Below are 22,006 nucleotides of genomic sequence, written 5' to 3' on the forward strand. Positions count from 1 at the left end.
GTAAGTGAGTTGTGAAGATTTGGAAAGGAAAGAGGCTGCACATACACCAAGTGTGGATGAGAATCGGGTATTTGGTAAAGATGGGGCAGCAATGGGAGACAGGATTCTAGCTAAGGGTAGACCTGCAAGTGAGAGTGGGATTCCAAGTGAGGACAAAACTTCTGGTGAGGATTCAACCACAGGGATGAGGGACTGCAAGGGAAGATGGTATTCCATAGGAACATGAGACTCAGGGTAGGATAGAACTCTGCAGTTTGGTCCTAAAGGTGAAGATGAATGAAGATTAGGGAAGATCCAAGGTATAGGTGACACTACCATGAATACTATGGGTGAGGATAAATACCTGTGTGAGTTTGGTCCCAAAGATGAAGATGTACTTCAGATGAGGACTATACTATGGGCAAGGACTCCAAACTTCAGTTGATGATAGTTTCCTAGTGGGTATATGGAGAGTGTGGCGCTCCAGGTGAGGATGGAACTATGGGTAAGGATGTAACTGTAGAAGAAGACAGGTCTACTGAAGATGCGAACAGGATCTCCTATAATGGGCAAGATCAGCTAGTCCCTTCTCCATGGCTACAAGTAAACAAAAAGACAACCCCCCCCCCACAATGAGTGAGGACCTCTCTGCAAGAGAAGTGGGGTTGCTTACTTAGATTGTCTTCATCCTCCGTGTTTGTGGTGCCAGGACTTAGGTACTTGAAGGGAGTGAGGAAGGTTGACAATATGCTTACTTTGTCTGGAAAGATAAAGAAGAGGAAATGCACTTTTGACATCAAGTTTCAGAAAAACCCAGTGCTTTTGTATGTTCTTATTACCAAAAGGTTGGACAAGGGAGGTGGAAAGATCATCATGGCTGCAGATACTTCATTCTGAATTTCTGACACCATTATATCAAATCCCTCTCTCCATTCATTCATTATGAGTTCCAGCTTTCTTCCCTTATTTATTTAATTTTGGCATCTGCTTTGCTCTTGTTCCACATCCTTGAAAACTTTGTCTTCAGGATAATAGCCTTTCATCTGCTTACAGGTAGGTAGGCTAACTCCTATCAAAGACATTTTTAGAGTGAAAGTTGAATGAAACAACTTCAGAATTAAGAGAGACTTGTCCCCCAAAAGACAAGGATTCTCTCAACTCCCGCACTTGTGGAACATTTGCTCTGAGCTCTTGAACTATATACATGAAGTAAAAATTAGAAGCCTAGAAACACACACACACACACACACACACACACACACACACACACACACACACACAGGCTCATTGAATCCATAGTCATTTCACTTAGTGGGTGTATTAGTAGGAGTACTAGAGGTGAGAGTTAGGGAAGAGTCGGTCGAGGGCCTGAACCATCTTAGGGATGGTCAAATGTCATTGACATTAATGAAATTCCAGGGACCCAGGAACAGCTGGCTTTCTGCATCCCTCCTGTCGTGGTTGACGTGTATTTTACTCTGTAACCCAGGTTGGCCTTGAACTTGATATCTTCCTACCTCAGCCTCCCAGAGACTAGGATTACTGGTGTACATCTACATGACATGCCCAGCTGGCAATTTCTTTATTAAATAGAGAAGTGAAGAAATGCTAAGTGGGAAGTGCTATTGGGAAACACATTTTAAAATGGGTAATTAAAAGAGTCAAAGTTCCTTATTTAGAAGTTTCCACCAAACAGAATATAGTGCAGAAGCTGCCAGTACCTGTTCACACAGCAGGTACTCTCTACTACCAGAGACTCAGTGCAAGGGACTCTCGGAATCCACTCTGCTTGTGTCTGCAAAACCCTCTCTGTTTTGCTATGGATCTGTACCATAGTTATTAAAGGACCACAGATGAAAGTGCTACCATTACTTGTCTGAGGTGGTACAGCATTAGAGGCATTTCTGATCTCCTCTTAAGCTGCTGGCCATGAAGGGCTTTGTTGCTGTGCTGTGCAGGGCCCTTTCCTTCTCCTCTACAGCCTTTCCCACTTGAGGGCAGGATGATTTAGTGGGGTCACCATGTTCAACACTGCCTCTTATCTCTTCCTGTTATTACAAAGGAGTCCTGCTTACACCACTATTCCCATTTGCACTTATACCTTGGTCTAAGTGCAGATACCCACAAAATGCTCACTGGTGGTTTTAACTGCCCTTAGCCTTCAGGCAACCAGACCTAGGCTGGAACTTGCTCTTTTCTTCCAATGCTATTTTCTTTTCAGACAAGCTTTCTAGAGGCCAGGGGAGATCACATTGAAATTCATCTCAGAGCCTGTTAACAGCTGTTGTTTCCAGTAGAGACAGGCACCAATATAGTGTTCACACAAAGAGAACAATAAATAACTCTAATATGAAGTGCCTGCTCCTCCTTCATTCTACCAAACATGAAGGATCAACGTAGCGAAGGCTTTGCTCCCTCTCAGCTCTCATCACCCAAGCTCATTTATTCCAACAGAATGAAATACCTTGCTTGAGTTATAATTTCATTAAGTGAGTCCAATAACATTGCACAAAGACTGTGAAGCTCAAATGATTTTGTCTGGGGGATCTTGAAATGAAATTATAATTTTTTAATAAAGCAGGAACACTAGCAAAACCCCCACAAAATATACCAAACTATTTCACAGCAAAACTGTGAAATATATAAAGACTATTTTAGATCCATCCAAGGCTTCACTTGTCATTGCTGTTTTTTCCCCCATGTCTATCAAACTAAAACAGTGCATCCAGTTAAAACCGAATTTGAGACGAACAATGATTTTGGTGTACCTATATTCTCCATATTGTGTGAGGCAAGTGTAAACTCAGATAAGTCCTTATTGTTTATCTGAAGTTCATGTTTAAGGCAAAGGGCATGGATAGACATTTCTGTAAGGAAGACTTTCTGCTGGCCAATGAGCACATAATGATGAATGTCAGCAGTTATTAAGGAAGTGCAAGTGCAAGAAAAACCACAATGAAACACCACACCACACCCACAGGATAGCTATTGTAAACCAGACAGGAAACAGAGGGATGGTAAGGTATAGGGAAAGTGCAAACCCTGAGCTCCATTGATGATGATGGGAAGCAGTGTGCTGCTGTGGATACAGCGATCCTTCCCATCGTTTCACTTCATGGTAGCCTAGAGACAAAGGTTAAGTGTCCACTGTCAGATGAATGAATAAACAAAATGTGGTAAACCCTCATCATGGAATTTATTCATCATGCAAAAGAAACAAACCATGAAATTTACCTCTATATGGTTGAAATTATGGGTTCTATAGTAAGAGACAAATGTTATATGATCTCATTTATATGCACAATCTGAAAAGTCTAAGGCATTGGAGTGTATGTGTACTAAGGACATAAAATCTGTTCTCATCGAACTGCAAGTGTTCAATGCATTGCTGTTACCTATAGCCATGATGCTGTTCATTGGGGAATCAGAACTTTGTCCTCTCATAGGTGAAAGCTTTATGTTCTTTGACTGGCATTCTAGTAAGTATATCTTCCAGCCCTATGTCAGCACAGCGGTTTTCCAAATTAGTATAATGCTCATGACATCTTTGGTACCCTGTCTTGCAAATTCCAGCTCTCTCATGTCATGAGGTTCCAGAATAGTCCTTCCATAAACTAAAAATGTTTCCTCACATGTTCCCAAAAAATTGGTTCAATAACGGCAAAGCTATTTGTTCTACAAGTAATATGGTTTATAATGCAAATGGTCTAAAACATTTCAAGCAATGCATTTAGAGTATATGTTGGCTAATTCCGAGCTAACCTTTGGTGAAATCCAGTCTTCTCTTCCCCACTAGGGCCATGCCAGTCAAAGAACATAAAGCTTTCACCTATGAGAGGACAAAGTTCTGATTCCCCAGTGAACAGCATCATGGCTATAGGTAACAGCAATGCACTGAACACTTGCAGTTCGATGAGAACAGATTTTATGTCCTTAGTACACATACACACACATAGTCACACATACACACATACACACTTACACACATGTAATGGTAACTATGAGTGGTGATGGGTATATTAATCTAATTATGATAATTATACAATGTATACATCTACTAAATTATAACATGATATACTTTAAATATATATGATTTCATGAGTCAATTAAATATTTTTAAATTAAAATAAATCATTGCCACATCAAAGACAGTAAAACTTAGCTAAGTGTCTTATATTTATTTCTAAAAATAATATTTATGTATGTGTATGAGAGCTTTCCTTGTATGTATGTGCATCACATGCCTGCCAAGTGTCCTTGGAGCTCAAAAGAGAGTACTGAATCCCCTGGAACTTGAATTATGGATGATAGTGCCACACCATGTGGATACTGGGAATTGAACCTGGGTCCTCTGCAAGAGCAGTAAATGCTCTCAACCACTGAGTCATTGCTTCATCCCTCAAATAGCCTATATTTTTATCTAGTAGTCTTAATGTCTTACCAAGTTTTATTTTTTCTGGTAGATTTTATATCTCAAGGGCCAGCTTATATAAACCAAATGAAGGCAACCAAATAAATCAGGGAACTCAGACATGCACAACTAAAGAGCCAATTATTATCTGCTACCAGCATTGCTTTACACAAGAGAAATATCTTCATTCCAGAAATAATGGTTTTTAAGACAGAACTTAACACATCATTTTAGTATTCTCAGAAAAGGGTGAACAATTACATTTTCAATATACAGAAAAACTAGAGCAAAGTTATTTGATGTCAGTGCCTTTCCTTATCTCCTCCTGACTGCTTCTTGTCTATTTGACATCATATTCAATGGGTTCAGTGTGAATGGGACTTTAGTACTCAACTGATGCTCATTTCATAAGTTTCACAGACATCTTTCAAAAAGCAGATTTCATGCAGATTGCTAATGAAAGACGGAGGCCATATTTCATTCAACCCAATTCTAAGCATTTTGGATCTATGAAGAATTCTTTCATTTCTAGTTGCCCTTTTAAACTCTGAATGGTTGGTGATAGGCCAAGTGCCTCTCCAAGGAATGACTTGTAAGGGCACACTGTTTGATGTGAGCCCATTGGAAACTGACCCAGAGAGCCTGCAGCAGGCCTGGCATGGCCCTAGTGGGGAAGAGAAGACTGGATTTCACCAAAGGTTAGCTCGGAATTAGCCAACATATACTCTAAATGCATTGCTTGAAATGTTTTAGACCATTTGCATTATAAACCATATTACTTGTAGAACAAATAGCTTTGCCGTTATTGAACCAATTTTTTTGGGAACATGTGAGGAAACATTTTCAGTTTATGGAAGGACTATTCTGGAACTTCATGACATGAGAGAGCTGGAATTTGCAAGACAAAGGACTAAAGATGTCATGAACATTATACTAATTTGGAAAACCGCCGTGCTGACATAGGGCTGGAAGATATACTAATTAGAATAACTAACTTGTTGCTATTTTTTAATCTTTCTCATCTTGTTTAGATCTTAAAACATCTCAATAGATTAATAGATTATGTATTGTTTCTTGTCAACATTAATCTTTGAAAATTTAATTCATGTGTACTGGAGTGTCTCTCTATTTTGCCAGTATTTTGGGGCGAGCATTATCTTTGCATGTAACTGTAGCTTATCTTTCATGAAAAAAATAACAGGTGAACAGACCTGCAAATTTTCATTTGGTAGCAGGGATTTTTGATTCCTCTAACACTCCTTCCCAGAAGAACACTAGCTATAAAATACTGAACATTAAAAAGCATGATTGAAATATGTATACTAACATAGTTCTTTGCCAAACCAAAATATCTATATGTATTGAAGGCACTTTGTTAGGATAAGAGTTATCATATATAATAAGCAATGGCCTGATTTTCTTCTCTGGTGTACTTATTCCAGGTAAAGAAACAGAGACATTGGCTCTATAGCTAAATGACACACCTTGGTGAAGCCACAGTGCTGTGAACTTGCCCACATTCCTATCTAGATGTTATGTCTGTTTAAGGAATTCTTTATTCCATCCCATCCACCCAGAATGAAAATGTCTTTGCTGCCAAAATTTTGGATTAATTGATCTTGTATTTTCTTTATCAAAGTTTATCTTTACTGTGTTTTATCATCTGTCATATATTTAAAATCAAGAGAAAAGTGTTATCCTTGATTTTAAGGCATGTAAAGAAAAAGAGTCATGTGATGAATGATATTATCATTAAAAGACTTAAAGGTTAATATCTAGGAGGAAAAATTATATGTGCTTTCTTTAGAAGGAATCACTTGCACTGTATTCATAAACAGAATTGAACATGGTTAGTTAAAACTCAGTGACAGACCATGCCGAGGAATATTCCCATATGAGAAAAGAATGACATTCCCTCCTTTACTGCCCAAAGAAGCCATAGGTTATACCACTGAGAAGAACAGAGTGCAATAATTTCTCAGTTAGTCTTGTTGCTTTACTTTAGATGAAGAGGGGGAGTTGTAGAGGAACTGTCATCTCCTTCCTTGTGAACAGAGAACCTGCGAGCATGTTATAGGATTCCAAGCCAATGCCTATGTTCTAGAGAGAACAAGAAGGAAGGGTCATTAACAAGGGTGGGAAATGTTACTGGCCATGGTGAATTTAATGGCTTGTCTCACTGTAATCAACATAAAAGTAAGACAAAATATATGAAGTGACTGTGTACAGAGTTTTGATAGCAGGTAGTGAACAAAGACTGTCTTTGAGACAAGGGAATCATTTTCTAGTCGAAAGACAGTCCCTACAATGTCCACAGTGATAACCACAAGTTGATTCAAGCAAAGAACAAAGTTTGTGCCATTAAAAAAAGTGGAATTTGAGGGCAGAAGGAAGCACCAGACAGAGAGACAAGGCTCTAGACATGGCTGGAGTTCTGCGCTGTTATAGCTTTACCTGAGCAAGGGAGACTGTGAGCCTGGCAGAGAACAGCCTCAGGGGATCTTAGTGCTGAAAGAAGAGTCAGGAGGTTGCCGAGCAATAGAAGCAGGTGCTCTGGTCAGGCAGAGGAGAAAGTTTCTTTAGTAGGGGTCTTAGAAAGGTTGTGTCTCAGGACTGGTTATACCCTAGCTGAAATGAGCAAGCTGATTGGATGGTAACAAAGTGCTTCCCAGAAGAAAAGTCAAGAGACACTACAATACCCAGATTCTCAACAACACAGTGTCTTTGATGTCTAGAAGATAGAAGCAGTGATAATGATATTGTGGATGAATGAGAAGCCAGAAAACAGGACCACAGTCAAGAAAAGCTCAGGTGTAGTGCTAAGGTAAGATGATGGTGAAAGTAACATAATGCCACTATATGGAAGTTATAAAGACCTTTAAGAATTTTAATGACTCCAGGCATGGTATTATATACCTTTAATCCCAGAGTTTGGGAGGCAGAGGCAGGCAGATCTCTGTGAGTTTGAGGCAAGCCTGATATACATAGCAAATTCTGGTCCAACAAGGAATACATATTGAGATTCTGCCTCAAAAACCAACAAGCCATCAAACAAACAACAAAACAAAACAACAAAAAATAATTTTAAAGAAAATGTGGACATAATGAGTGAAGAGATGGAATCTTGGTAGAGAAATAAAATTTTCAAATAAAACCATAAAAATGACACACTTGAGGCTAAAAAGTGTAGTATGTGAAACAAAACATAGGTTAGATTAGTGATTAGCTAAACAAACATACTTAAAAGTACTAACCCTGTCACTTAAAAAAATAGACACATTGCTAAAAAGTCAAAAGAAGTGGTAAAATAAAGCATTGGGTGTTACTGATTGATGCTGGCTTAAATGGCTCATGCTGGTGATCCACAGTAGGGAGGCCAAAGCAGCAAGATTGTTGCAGTCCATGACATCCTGTACTACATAGTGAATTCTAGGCCTACTTGGGTTACAGAGTGAGGCCCTACCAAAAACAAACAAACAAATAAACAACAAACAAAAAACAAATCAAAATCCCAAACCAAACAAACCTTCAAATCAACCAACAGACAAATAAAAACTAACAACTCTATAATACAAAACAAATTATAGCTCCAAAATAAACAGTAAAACAAACTATGGGTGATTTATGAAAAAAAAGCAAGGAAGGGAAAATGACATTGGGATACATAGAAAATAAATTAGCAGTTTGATAGGCCTAAATCTAAATATACTATAATTCCATTAAATGTAAATGGACCATGTACTCTAATTAAAATGCAGGGATTTAGATTGTATTGAAAACGTCAACCTGGCTGATGTCTGAAAGAAATCAACTTCAAATGTAAAGATCATAAATGCATTGAAAATCAGTGTGTATGAAAAGCTATATCATGGAAGTACTAATAACAAGAAAGGTAGATGGCTAAATTAACAACAGATATTGTAAATCTTGACATGCTAAAAATTGCCATGAATTAAAAAAACATGTTATCACAATAAATCACTAAAAGGGTAACTCTGAGAGTTCATTATAACTTAGAGTTTCAAGCAGCATGAATAAAAAACTAGCAAACTTAAGCTGACGGATAGACCACACACCATCATCAAGATTTAAACATTCTTCCCTCAGTAACTTAAAGGGAAAGTAGGGAGGAAAGATGGTGTGCAGAACAAGAAGTTGAAACAGAACCCTTAGCTAGCCTGATTTTAGTGACATGCACATAATATTCCAACCAACAGAAGTATGTGCTTTCATTTCACTCTCTCAAGGTACACTCACTGAGATACATAATTTGTTTAAAAATAAAACAGGTTTTCATAAATTTTAAGGAACTGAAATCACAAGGGTCTATTTTTGATTATATGATTAAATTAAATGTTTATAAATAAAAATTCAACTAAACAAAAAATTTAATAAATATTAATCATACTGTTAAAAACAAAGAGAAACCCACAGGCTGGGATTATGTGCTTATAATTCACAGAGTATATCTATTCCCAGAGTGTAAGAATTCTTGTAACTCATTAACAGAGGCACTAAAATCCACTTATGAAATGGTCAAGATACTTGAACAGAAACTTCACAATAGAAAATAAACGCATCACCAATGAATTCACCAACTTGTATTGAACAACATTACAGCTTGGGGAAATGCAAATTAAAACCACAGTGAGATAATTATGCACTGCTTTTAGAAAATTATGTTCAAAAAGACTGGTAATACTAACTGTGGTAAGAGATGCAGAGATAGTCACAAAGCATGGATTAGTAAATGAATTTTAGGGACTGTTGGATCATGCTGTAGCTGTTTAATATACACCTGATCTATGACCTACCACCCTATTTGTAGATTTTTCTCAAGATAATATGAATGAAATAGGTATCTTTACAAGGGATGTATAAAGGTTTTTTTGTAGAAACTTTATCCATTACGACTCCAAATTCAAACTATCTCAAATGCCCATCAACAGAAAAATAGACAAATGAATTGTAATACACTTATATGATGGAGTAGCACAGAACCAAACAAAACAAAATGAAATAAAAGGATCGAACTGTCAAAATACATTATGATATGGATGCATCTCAGAAGCATTAGATGGAAAGGGAAAAAAAGCCACAAAACAGAATGTACCACTTGATTGCATTTAGAAATTTCAGAGCAGGCGAAAACACCTTCTTGGTGAAAGAAAATCCATCGCCTGTGATGTAACTGTTTCTGCTAACTGCTTTTGCTGAGAGCAATCAGGCAGCCCCTAAGGTGGGTTGCAGGGTGGCTGGAAAGAGGTCATGAAGAGTATTTCTGGTATGATGAAAACACATTTTAAGGCTGTGGGCTTTGTGTGTATGCACATGTTATGGTAGAGATACTAAAGCTATGGGCTTTGTGTATGTATGCAGGTGTCACTAACTATAACCTTCCATACTATGTTAAAAATGCTAAAACACAAAATCATAACTGGGCAAGAAAACAAATGCTCCAAAGCCTCAAAGTATCAATTTACCAGAAAAGGGAAACAGAGGCTGGGATGCATGTTATTTCACCTATAAACAAGAGTCAGGATGGCAGATGTTAAGTGAAGTTATCAACTAGGACGACTAAATTTATATATCTGCTTATGGCTCCACTAATCAGAAATTAGAATTTATTACCTGTTTATTTTACAGTTGTGAATTCTTAGATATATTAAAAAGCTCTGCCATTACAGTAAGAAAAGGAACAATAACATATATCCTCAAAGATAAAGTCTTGGAAGCATCCTTAGAGTTATGCGAAGGTGTGAACATGAAAGTACCACCAAGTGGAAAGTCACTGGAGAGAGCTGAAGAGAGATGGCCAGAAAGTTGGAAGCTGAGGTCAGCATCATGATGACTGCTCACACCTCTGCAGCACCGAGGACTCTGCTTATTCACAGAGATGATTTCAGGAACTGCAAAAGATTTTATTTTCTAGAACCTATTTGTGCATGAAAATCCTGTTGTTTTTGTTTTTTAAACAGGATCTCATGTACCCTAGGCTGCAAGATGGTAGGCAAGCACTCCACCCACCGAGCTATACTCCCTGATAAAACACTTTTTTTTTTAAGCAAGTAGGATGAACTAAACACAACCTCTTACGGTATGGACATGCCAAGTACCTAGAAAACTCATTTGTGTGAAATAACATAAACACTAGAAATTTTAATGAAAAGTGATAATTGCTAAAATATCTGAGAACTTGATGTTATCATTTGCCTCTAAAAGGTGGCAGGCATTTTTACAGGATGGGCTATTTCCAAACCACATCAAGCGAATGCATTACTTCTGTCCTCATTTCAAAAACTGAAAGTGAGGTTTTTGTCCTCTTGTAGGCCACATACATTTCCATCCGGTACAGCTATCCTGAACAATTATGTAACTGGAAAAGAAGGGTGACAGTTGGAGTCCACAGAACTCCGCTGGAACCCTTGGGCTACAATCCTTAGCCTCTTTTATAAGTTCCGTTCTTATGTTTTCTTTTGCCAAAACACACTCTGACAGATGGCCTCCCTCAAGCTTGACCCATTTTCTTCCATAACTGTATATTCTAAGGGAATGCAGGTATGTCTTTAAGTACATGCTGCTCCTATCTAAACACAACCTCAAGTAAGCATGAACACGTGGGCTACCCTCAGAGTCAGGAAACTAATCAACCTGCACGCAGGTGGGAGACTGGAGTGGCATTTTGGGAAAAGGGTGAAGGATCGGATCTTACATACTTTCAAGGGCTGGATTTTAAGTTCCAGTCCCATGAACCACACACAGCTAGTCCTCTAGTTTATAAGGAGACTCTAGATCAACACGAAGTTTTATAAAACACAAGAAGATTTGAGTTCTTTTTGGTGATTGCAGGGAGGAAATATCTTTTGACAACTTCAGAGATGCATAGAACTCAGGTGTTTGGTCTCTGAGAGCATCCAGTTCAACAGGAGATCAATCTGGAGTGCCTGGAGTGCTGGAGCACACTGAGTCCTGTGGGGGTTCAGCTGTGTTCTCACTAAAACTTAGTCCCTCATAATGTGACTCTTTGGAGCTAAGATCCTATAGTTGGTAACTGGGGCAATGTAAGGTCACCAGAGTAGAAGTAGATATCTGTGAGCCAATGAGATACTCAGAGGAATCCAGTCCCTTGGCAACACCTTGATCCAAGCAAGACTCTGCCTTTAGAATTGTGGGGCAACAAATTTCTCCAGTTGAAGCCAACTGTGGTGCATTGTTACAACAGCTTTAGCTTACCAGTACCTTTTCAACTAAGTATTGATTTCCTGCAAATAATTGCTGAGTTAAATACATGACAGGATGATACAGCATCCTATGCACTCAGGGAGGCAGCTTTTAGTAAGTAATGGATGAGCTGAGCCCTCATGTCTGGAGTTTAAGAGCATCAGTTTTCAACATGTGGGTCATGGCCCCCACAGGGGTCAAATACCAGATGGTCTGCATATTAGATATTTATATTACAATTCATAATAGTAGCAAAATTACAGTTGTGAGGTAACAATGAGATAACTTTATGGTTGGGGGTCACCACAACATGAAGAACTGTATTAAAGGTCACAACATTAGGAAGGTTGAGAACCATTGTAGTAGAGGATTTGAATGCAGACTCTCACAGGGTGTCTTGTGAGTCTTTCCTCTCAGAAGAGACTCTTACTCAGACTCATGCCCCTCAGACTTGCCTCTGTGCTCGTCCAGAAGGAAGGATAACAACACATAATTAAAGAGATATAGGTGATCTGTTAGTTCCCTTCAGCTAGACACAGTGTATCCATTGCCAGTTCAAACACTCTTCCCACTGCTAATGGAACATTGATGGAGATTGTGTAGGAAGAATGTAAGAGCCAGGAGATAGGGAGAAAGAAGGGTAGTGAGCCTGGGTCAAGGAGGGTGCATTTAAGAGTCAAAGCATAATGCTTGTGGGGACCCATCCTATATGGAAGTTGCAGTAAGCTGCTGACCATGCTGGGGCTTTTAGGAGCCATGCATGCACAAACTGGACTTCTGTTCTTCAGAGAGTCCCATGTATCCCAAGCTGGTTTTGCTCTTATTATGTAGCTGAGGTGACTTGGAATTTCTGGTCTTCTGGCCTCTACCTCTCAAATGCTAACATTACAAGTATGTGTCACCATGTCTGGTTTTATGTGATGCTTTATTTTGTGCATACTAAGCAAGTAGCCTATTGGCCTATCTACATTACTAGCCCCCATAAAAACAACTTCTTATCCATAGACATTAGATTCACGGCTATTGGTTTCTTTTCTTCTTCCCTCCCTCCCTCTTTCCCTCCCTCCCTCTCTCCCTCCCTCCCCGCTCCCTCCCTCCCTCCCTCTCTTCCTTCTTTCCTTTCTTTTTTTCCTTTGGTTCTTTGAAACTGGATTTCTCTGTGTAGCCCTGACCATATTGGAACTCCCTCCATAGACCAGGCTGGCCTCAAACTCAGGTATTTGCCTGCCTCTGCCTTCCCAGTGTTGAGATTAAAGGCATGTGCCACCACTGCCCAGCTATTGGTTTCTTATATGGTAAAATATATAGCCTTTGTATAAAAATTTTACTTTATTTCTAAGGTATTTTGTTCTCCTCTATGCAGTTGCCCCTCACAGCATCTTCTTGTGTATATATGGAATCATGTGTCCATGTTTTGAACCAATTACTGCCATACTGTGAAAAGCTTCCAAAACTATACAGATATACTTGGCTTGATATATACAGCACATTCCAATGAACTTTGGCTTATTTTTAGAAATGGGGGGAAAAGCCTACACACAAACAAGCAGATGTGAAAGATGGGCAAAGATACAGATGGTCTGACAAATGATTGACAGGGAAAGGTGAATCTCTGCAGGAAAATATATTTAAGTTAGGAAAATATTCTCAAGGTATATATTCACACTTCACTTGGAGGCTTAAAATTTTCTAAATGATATGCCAAGGCATTCTGTGGCTTTGCAATATTCTAAATAATTTCCTCATTTTACAGTCTGGGAATGGATGTTTTTAGATATGTATACATAGGATGACATCATTCTCTACATTTGAGTTTGGCATCCTCAGGCAGCTTTTCCATTTGGGTACCACTGTAGGCTCCTTGGCTCCACTGCTGACTTGTATGGGAGCCAGTTTTCAGGTTGCTTGTGGCTTTTCCCAGCAGGTTCGTATAGAGGATGATTAGGGCCACAGGCCTGAGTGCGGGTGTCTGAGATGGTCTGCACTTGGCTGTGCTGGGGGAGGAGGTCTTTTGCTCCACCTCTTGGCATCTCTATAAATACCCTGGGGCAGAGACAGTCGGTTCCAGGCCCTCTCCGAGGCTATCCTGTATTTTCTACCTGTTTATCTCCACAATCTAAATCCTTCTATCTAATATTTCCTGCTGGTCACACTCAAGAAAACTCTGGGGAGCTGTGGGGTTGGTGGATAAATGCCCCACAGACATGAAGGTCATGAATGTAAGATAAGTGGATTACAGGGCCTAATCTACTGGCATCAAGCCTGACATTGTTGCATACTGCCCTCTCTGCTTGGGATATTTGAAATGACCACACCAGGTAAGATGGCTTAAGAGGTAAGGGTGTTTACCACAAGCCTAAAGACCTGAGTTGGAGAGAGCTGACTCCTGCAGGTCATATTCTAGCCTCTATGGGCACACACTGAAAGGACCTCCTCAGCGACAGAATGGTATGATGAGGAACAAAGGCCACCCAGAGCTCAGTTGTCACAACATTTCCAACCCTCACACCGGACTCGAGAGCAAGTGGCACAAATGATAAATTATTCTCCCAGTAAAGTCAATGGAATGGAGGCTCTGCAAAGCTATTCCTTCAGCAAGTGCCTCCTGAACCCATAAGCTTGCCAAGGATTAGTCTGGGCAGCTCATCTGTTTATAGTAGCAAACACATCCTGATATTATTAGCCATTTGGAAAGTTTTTCCCCAAACTACAGTATATTTTTTTTAAATTAGGAAGCAATATGTATTGCTTATTTATTTAACTCTTATATTCAAGTACTAAAACACACACAGGCATGAGCATCCAGCGTCCTTCATGGCATTCATACACATCTGTATGTATTTTCCGTCTTCTAATTTTATGTTGCTCTAGACAATTTCCTAGCTGTTCTTTTCCTTTGTGATATGTATTTGTTTCTTCTCGGCTAGACTTGGGGTAAAGTATCTATATGCTCTACAGGGCCCAGGCCTTCTCCAAGTTTAAGTGTCATAGCTTTACAGTTTTTTTGTGTCCATTTCTACCATCATAAGTGTTTTTTTATTTTTTTATTTTTTATTTTTATTTATTTATTTTTTTGAGGGACTATTTGCTCCTGGGGAAGAAGCTTCGTAGACAACTAGTCTTTGTGTTGGAGGCTCATTAAATTTTTTTTTCCTTTTGTGTACATGTTACTACACCTGATCTTATCCAAAAGGCAGAGAATGATGTTTTCATGTTCTTATGTGTACAGTTACATGTGTGTGTGGAGGCCAGGGGACAACCATGGCTGCTATTACTCAGGTGCCATCTACCTTTCTTTTTTCCTTTTCCTTTTCTTTTTTTGGCCTAGATCTCACCAAGAAGGTTAGGCTGGCTGGCCAGCAAGACCCAGGGATCTGCCTGTCTCTGTCTTCCCAGCCCTAAGATAACAAGTATATGCTACCAATATTTCCTTTTTTTTTCTTTTTAAAACAAATTCTGAAGATCAAACTCAGGTCCTTTTGCTTGCAAGGCAGGCACTTTACCAGCCGAGTTATCGCTTCAGCTCCATCATTTGAGTTTTTGAGAAGTATACCATGTATTGCTATCCCTGAAATGGAACTAGAATTATAAGACACATCTGTTGCCGGCCCCTTCACAGACTTTCCAATTCCTCATCCCTTGTACCACAATAGAGCATATTTCTTAAGATCCAGAACTTGTGGGAGCCCACTACTCCTTGTCTTTCATGGTAGCTAGTATTACCTTTAGTTTTTGCTAATGTGCTCAACCTCTCTGCTGTATAAAAGGCACACTGCCTCACAGGGCTGTGGATGATGACTTCACAGTGACATCACCTTTGCCCTACTTCACTTAGTACACACTCTAGGGACAGGATAAACCTGCCCCAGCATGTCTTGATCTGTCCCAGTTTGTCCTGTCACTCCAGTCTGTTCTTTAATAGCATCACTTAACTCATAGCTGTCCCAGTTTGGAAAACCCTACTTGTGAAGAAGACTCTCATTTGATGATAGTGGCTAGAGGTGCTATATGTATTATTTAACCCCTGAGACTCTTAGGATTTTAAAGCTAAATTCTTTACTTCCTACTAGACACTTTAATCTGTAGTTTTATAGGCACTTGATTCCATTGTTCAAACTGAATATGTTTTGCATATTCTGACACATTTAATACTATCTACTCAAGGTTCAAATTAGAAATCTTTGGCTCATTTCTATTTGTCTATTTTCATCATTCCATATGATAAATGGGCGTATCTTCTAGTCATTTCTTAATTGTTTACTAGGCTATCATCACCTTAATGGCTACATTTTTTTTTTGCAGTGATTTCCTACATATCATGCATATCTGTGATTTAATGTGTATCCCAAGTCATTTTTATCTAGTGAAGGCAACACAGACATCCAGAAGACAGGAGACAGTGTGGTGTCCCTGGAGTTGTATTGTCAGTTAATGTGGCTGGGTAAAGGAGTTCAAGGTGAGCAGCAGCAGAGGAAATGAGCAGAGCAGAGATATGTCCTCCAGTGTTCTATTTGCCATATAATGATATTGAGACTGACAGTGAAATGTTCATAGAACATTGCAGGGTAGAAACAAGACTGGTAGCAATGAAGTTTGAATCCTACAAAGATCAGTCTATGAAATTTGAAGAGAGAAGGAACAATGTCAATGAAGAAATTGCCTCTTATGATGGGTAAGGACACACACAAATGGAAGGGACCCCTCTTTTAAGAGGAGAGTCTGCAATTGGATGAGGGGATACTACACATAGATCCCTTTATTCTTCAAACCTAAGCCATATTTTCTAAACTCACCATACAGAAACCTCACAGTTGAAGATGCTGCTTTGAAATGAAGCCTAATGCAAAAGCTAGATGTTAGATTCCACTGTGGTTAGCAAGTGAAGAAATGAGTGACTCTCTCTCCCACATGTTTTGCATCTGAGGTCCAAGATGGCCCCAAATGTAGGTTGGGAGGCACTGAGGTATTTTCTGGATTTTAACCTTATCCTTCTGATTTTTTTTAACACACCTCCCACCTTACTTTTGATTATTACTGTATGTTCCTACAGTAGAAAGCAACTTCCTCTATTTGCTATCTCCCAGTGGGATTGTCTCTTCCTAAAGGCTAAGGCAAGTCTTGGTTGCTTTTGAATTGCTTAGGCAGTTTGAGTTTCAATACACATATAAGTTGCGAGACCTTGCCCAATTATTCTGACCTCCTTAAATTTCAGTACAAATTATCACCACTACCATCAGCATCAGAGGGGGTGATGTCTATGTCTCATTTAGGGTCAAACACATCATTATCACCATCACCATCATTGCCATCAGCACTGGTATCACCACCACCACCACCACCACCACCACCACCACCACCACCACCACCACCTTTACCATATCACCACAGGCATCAGAATAAGCCTATTGTGCAACTTAACTGAGATGTGGATCTACAGTGAAAAATGGTATCTGGCATATGACACAAACTCAAAACATGTTCCTAGCCATTAGCTTTATATGGTTATTAAGTCTAGTTACCTCTCACTGCATTTCACAAATAAAATAAACTCTCTTATCTTGTTTTCTGTAGATACTTTTAGCACGTGCATTTATGAAGCCAATTGGATCTAGTGTTTCTTTTTATTTCACTTTCCATTTTATTAAGGTCCTGAATTGAGCTCACTGAATATTAGAACTAAAGTACAAAACATTCTAATAAGTCACCTAGCTTTCCTTTAACTTCAGTTAGCCATGGCGTCAACACTGCTCTTCTTCAATGCTATTAGAAATTTGGCCACTTTCTCATCTCTTACAGGCATTAGACATTCTAATAACTGTAAGTGGAGCAATGATCACATGAGTAATTGTTTAGAGAGCAGGTCACAGTGTTAGTACCCGAATTTGCAGGTCTAAATTGAATTACTTCTCTCTGATTGAACTTCTAGCTAATGTATGAAAATGGTATTTACCATTTTTAACCTCCTTAATAGACTGTTTTTTTTTTATGCTTCTAATTTTCCTCTCTGGGGTTGACTAGAGCAAAATCATAAGATCAAAGCAGCCTTTCTCTGTCCTTGTGTGTATGATGACCTGTAATAGCCACACGTGATACAACACAGGCATTCACAAACACAGCCCTCCAGAGAGGAAATGGCCCCTCGTTCCTTCCCTCAGTCCTCCTCTGTGTCACTTGGTATTCCTGCCAAGTCTGTCTGTGGTAAGTTTGAGCTATTTGAACTGAAGGTGTAAAGAGCCTGGCATTCGTTCATTCCACCTTACATTTATTCCACTCAGACTTGGTGGGCACACGTCATACCTAGGATCCAATAATGGAGCCCATAACTCCTGCTTTTGCTTTATTTTGTCTACAGTTTTCACCATCTGCTCTAGCACTATGTGTTGTATTTGTTCACTGAATGCCAATCTCTCCCAGTCAGGGTATAGTCTTCAAAGGGCAGGGAGTCCTATCTGTCTTGCTATGTTACTGTGGCTTAGTGTTAAAACTTGTTTCTTTGTGCACAACAGTACAGACTATATGTGTGTTGCCCAAGATAGTTAAAATGTCAATCCAAGCAAGGTTATAAATGAAGCAAATCTGTTGTTTGGTCCTTCCTGGCCTCTCCTGTTTTGGGTTGACTTTTCTCTCTAGGATGAAGTTCTCAGCACTCTTTCCCTACAGAGCTCAGGATTCCTTTCTAGATACTCCCAAGCTCACCATCCAGATGAACCTTCCATGATTCCTTAACATCTTCAGAACACAGTTCTAGAACAAGAGCAGTGCATGCACAAACCATATTAATCTGTTTTTCTCTTGAGATACTTACAATAGACTGAGGAACAATTCATTAACAGTTACACAGTTTTAGTAGTGGAATTTCAGACATTGTGATAGATGTGGTAGAATCTTTGTATTAATGCTTTCCTATGATTCTCAGATAACACAGTTGACCCTGTGTTGTTTAGAGTACCTCAGTTTCTATGAAAGCCCAAGCTTACATATGGGAAGAACCACCTTTCTCTTCTTGCATTGGCAGTGTAGTATACAGACTGTAGCTAAAGGGAGATTGGCCATTCTGTCTCTTGGGACTTGATAAGGACTGTGGCATATCAGGGAAACACAGAGGAATTTTCCAGAGAGAATCCAAGGATGCAACCTTGTTCATCAAACACACTTGGTTTTTCTTGCAAAATCCTTGCTTAGAACAGAGTATGGATTTTACTCTTCATCAAGGCCACAAGAAATGTTCACTAAATGCCAGGACAAATACTGAGAGTCAAGGAAAGTGTACATTAAAGATCATCTAAGAGGATTCTTAGTCATTGGTTGCTGAGGTGGGAACCTCCCTCTAAATACTAGAACATTATTTCTGGGGCTGGAGCGATGGCTCAGCAATTAAGAGCATTGGCTGCTCTTCCAGAGGATCTGGGTTCTATTCCTACTACTCACAACCATTTGTAACTCCACTCTCAGGGGATCCAGTGCCTCCTTCTGGTTTCTGAAGGTATTGCGTGCATTTGGTGTACAGACATACATGAAGGCTAAACATCATATACATAAAGGAAAATTATTCTTCTTATACATGGTCTGTGAGTGAACTGATGCCATATCACTGTGTTTAAAGTGACACCCATCCTGCTGTAAAGTTACAGCATACTGATTATGGGTCAGGCATAGAAGGGAAAACTGCCTCACAAGATCTTGTTCTCTCAGGAACTTCTTTGTAACTAGATGAATGAAGAAGAGTAATAGTATGCCCTTCAGGGACCATTTTTATGGAATCAGCAGGTATCGGAAAAACGGGTTTTAAACAGAATGTTAATCAACAACATTATTTCTTTTAGCTACTGGTTTTCATTACAGTTCAGCATTTTCCTGCTTTGTGTTTGAATTCCAGTCAATTTTCAAGGTCATGCAACCCTGTTGCTTGGGGTCTCTCTGCCTCTCAGCTTCCTGTGAATTTGCTAACAAATGTTCAGATAGAATAAGGAAGATCACAAAGATTCTGCAGGCGATCCTTATGCTATGTGCATAATCATATCCTAACACTGAAGTCAATATGCATTTTCCTTTATCCAAAGTTACTGTATTTGGAAGGTGTGCTAGGTGAATTGGTCTCTCTCCCTTCCTCCCCCCTCTTTCTCATGTGTATTAGATTTACCTGTGTTGTGTGATTAGGACTGTAGGTTGCAATGAAAAAGAGGAAGAAACAAAAACCAATAACTGGCTGTCCTCCGGGTACCCACTCAGGGAAGGAGGGCACTGTGGTGTTCAGCTGACGTGACCAAGAGGAGGTGTTTGGCTGGAGGATGCTCTCAGGACAAGGCAACAAATTCTGTGCACACTTTAAAGCACCCAGTGCTTCAAGGGGCACTGGAGCACGCGTAGATTGTGTTGCTTGCACCCTTTGTGTCTGTCTTTGAGGATGAGGAAAGGCAGACAGCCAGGCATGGTGTTGCAGGCCTGCAATCTTAGCTACCATGGAGGTTGATACAGGCCGATCATGGGTTCAAGGGCTGCTGAGGCTACAGAGAGTAAAGGAAAGCCTGGGAAACTGAAAATAGAAAGTAAAAACAACACAAAAAAGACTAATGCTGGAACTCCGTGGCAGAGTTCTGGTTTAGTGTGTACAGTCCCTGGGTTCCACTACCAGCACTCAAATCAACAAAACCACAGAGACAGAGAAAGGAGAATGACCCAGGCTTAGTGGAGCTTTAACAGAATAGTGACGGTGGTATGAAAGGACACATAGGTACAGGTTCCTTTACTCACAAGCCTTTGACTTTGCCTCTAGGCAAGATCTAAAACATTGTTTATGTGCTAAGGAGGAAAATGTGAGTTGCTGGTTGGAAGGATGGATCACTTGGTAAAATACTTACCTTACCAGTATGAGGACTTGAATTCCATCCTCCAACCCACATAAAAATGCAATTTGTCATGGCACTCTTGCAATCCCAGGAACAGAGAAAGAGAGACATGTGGACCCCTGAGGTTCACTGGCCACCTAGTCTAGCCTACTGGTGAACTCTAGGTCATTGAGAGAATCTGTGGTCAAAGGAGGTGGGTAGTCTTCCTGAAGCTGAGGCCAGGGGTTATTCTCTGGCATCCATGTGTGTGCACATACCTGTTCACACACCTGCAACACACCTAAATGTGTGTGCACATGTACATAAGGAGAAGAGGAAAGCTCTGGCTGCAGTTTTCCCATCAAACCCAAGCAGGCATTTTCAGAGACAAACCCGAAGCTGAACTTAAGTATCCACAGCAGCTTTCAAGTGAAAGACCGTTTACTGAGTGAAACACACTGCATTGTAAAATATTAGTTTCTTATTACTTCTTGTGAACAGCCAAGTAAGTAAAGAGCACAATGCGGGAGATGGATTTTCTACAAGATGGGCGGCGTAGTGCTGCTCTCTATTAGATTCCATGAAAATCAATCTGCAGCCTCGTTCAGCCTGGTAAAATTAGATCTAAAACTATTTAATTTTGTTTCCAGAGTGTTTTTCTCATGCAATGCCTTGCTTGAGGACACAGAGTGATAAAATACCCTGAGTTATTACCAGCTCCCGGGCGCCTCTGCAGGGTGAGAATTGAACAACATGACATGTTTTCTGAAGGTGTGCTGGCTGGGATAAAATGTCTTCCACAAAAACTACGACTCTGCCACCTTCCTGGTATGAAGAGCCTCATTTCTCATCCTTTTGCTTTGCATTCTGCAGGGTTTGGTATTAAAGTGTGGAAAATAGAATCCTAAAAATATTTTTCTGAGTATTTCTTCTTCTTCTTCTTCTTCTTCTTCTTCTTCTTCTTCTTCTTCTTCTTCTTCTTCTTCTTCTTCTTCTTCTTCTCCTTCTCCTTCTTCGTTTTGGAATCATTCACTCACTCTATAAAGTAGTTATTTTGGGGACCAAGGTATTTGGAGGGTGTGGCTAGAGTAGCCATGCTGGGCCAAGTTAGCAAAGGTCTGGAAACAACAGTGAAAACAGAGGCAAAGAAGGACATAATATCATCACTTCTCCAGGAAGTTGCTCCCTTTGGAGGTTCTGGTAATAACCAAAAAGTTGGAAAGAGAAAGAACAAAGGCTTCTGAGAACACCTGGTGTGGGCTCTTAGCCATCTGGAAGAATCCTGCTATATCCTGCTACCACACACCTGCCTGAGGCCTTTCCATTTCACCATCTGGGGTGTACACAGCTCTAAGCATGGTGAGAACTAACATCAGGGTCCTCACTACAGATGATAAAGAAACCCCACTAGAAGAGAAGCTCACAGTGGAGTTGGTAGGGATGCTGAACCTGGGTCTAGGTATTTGTAGTCCTGTTTTCAACTTTCTAACAAGATAGAACAAACAGGAAAGTGGTATGACCTGTGAGTACCTGGGGTTGAATGGGGGCACATCTCTAGCAGATGAGATTA

At 39.8% G+C, this 22,006-nt stretch overlaps 1 protein-coding gene across 1 annotated transcript in view; it reads right to left on the reverse strand.

The window, feature by feature from the left end:
* The window catches only part of Adarb2 (adenosine deaminase RNA specific B2 (inactive)), a 208,440-nt gene extending 207,379 nt beyond the window's left edge, over positions 1–1,061 (reverse strand). The window contains exons 1-2 of the mRNA XM_036188873.1: positions 1,031–1,061; positions 653–739 (exon numbers count right to left, since the gene is read on the reverse strand). Of these exons, the coding sequence (XP_036044766.1) occupies positions 653–739; positions 1,031–1,061 (118 nt within the window). The remainder of the gene's footprint in view (positions 1–652; positions 740–1,030) is intronic.
* Between the last annotated feature and the right edge of the window lie 20,945 nt (positions 1,062–22,006).

Source organism: Onychomys torridus, chromosome 5 (assembly GCF_903995425.1).
Source record: "Onychomys torridus chromosome 5, mOncTor1.1, whole genome shotgun sequence".
Taxonomy (NCBI): domain Eukaryota; kingdom Metazoa; phylum Chordata; class Mammalia; order Rodentia; family Cricetidae; genus Onychomys; species Onychomys torridus.